The 966-nt window shown below is 66.3% G+C and overlaps 1 protein-coding gene across 1 annotated transcript in view; it reads right to left on the bottom strand.

Moving 5' to 3' along the window:
- The window catches only part of FGF22 (fibroblast growth factor 22), an 11,951-nt gene extending 11,373 nt beyond the window's left edge, over window positions 1–578 (bottom strand). The window contains exon 1 of the mRNA XM_019513151.1: window positions 498–578. Within this exon, the coding sequence (XP_019368696.1) occupies window positions 498–578 (81 nt within the window). The remainder of the gene's footprint in view (window positions 1–497) is intronic.
- Window positions 579–966: the final 388 nt, after the last annotated feature.

Below are 966 nucleotides of genomic sequence, written 5' to 3'. Positions count from 1 at the left end.
CCCCCCCCCCCTCCCGGGGCACTGGAGTCGTAGGTTCAACCCCCCCAGGTTTCATTGGTAATCAGGATTGGTAATCACTACCCCCCTCACACACACACACAACTGGAGATTAATTGATCCTTGTACCCGCACGCACGTGCACAGGCACACCAACACACGTGTGCCTGATGATCACACACACGCATGCACACAAAAATGCCCCCTGTGCGCAGAAAAGCATCCCCCTTCCCCAGCACGGCTTGTGGGTGCTTGCTGTGGATAATGACTGAGAAATGACTGCATCGGAGGAGGAAGGAGCTGACCTAGATAGGTTTGTTTGCCAAGCCCTTTCCAGCCTGCCCCACAGGCCCGGGCTCATCTCCGAGACCCCGGGCAGGAGGAAGGGGCAGCTCCCCTGCCCTCCACTGGGTTCCTGGCAGCTGGTTCTGGCCGTGGAAGGGTGAAGATGGGCCAAAGCACCCCGCGCCGGGCTCTCGGGTGCCCTCTGCCCCACTTGCAGAGAACCCGGGAGGGAGCGTGGTGGCGGGCGGTGAGCCACATCGCCTCCGCGAGCCTCGCGTCAGCGCTTCCCGCCCCATCGGCCCCGCCGTGCAGGAGGGAGCAGGGAAAGCACCTGGGGGGGAGGCGCAGGGCAGCCGGTGCCCACCCACTACCCCCTGCAGCCTCCTGTCTTGGGGGCTGACCCTGGGGTGCCCAGAAAGATGGGGGGGCCGCTACCAAGGGGGTGCAGAGGGGCTCCAGGAAATCTGGGGGGGTGTTCAAAGCAAAGAACCCAGCCCCAGGGGTGGCAATTGCCCCCTTTGCCCAGGGGCACCGGAGCTGCCCGGGGAGCGCCTGTAGCCCCGCCTCCGACCGCCAGGGGGACACGCAGCCGGGTCGTGGAGCCGCGAGGCACGCCGGGAGTTGTAGTTCTCGCCGGTCTCCAGCTCCCGGCAGGCGGCGCAGCGCGCGCCTGCGCAGTGTCGG

Source organism: Gavialis gangeticus, unplaced genomic scaffold, assembly GCF_001723915.1.
Source record: "Gavialis gangeticus isolate Ggan-Ray unplaced genomic scaffold, GavGan_comp1, whole genome shotgun sequence".
NCBI lineage: Eukaryota > Metazoa > Chordata > Crocodylia > Gavialidae > Gavialis > Gavialis gangeticus.
Note: the sequence above shows the minus strand (reverse complement) of the source record. Positions and strands in the feature narration are given on the sequence as shown.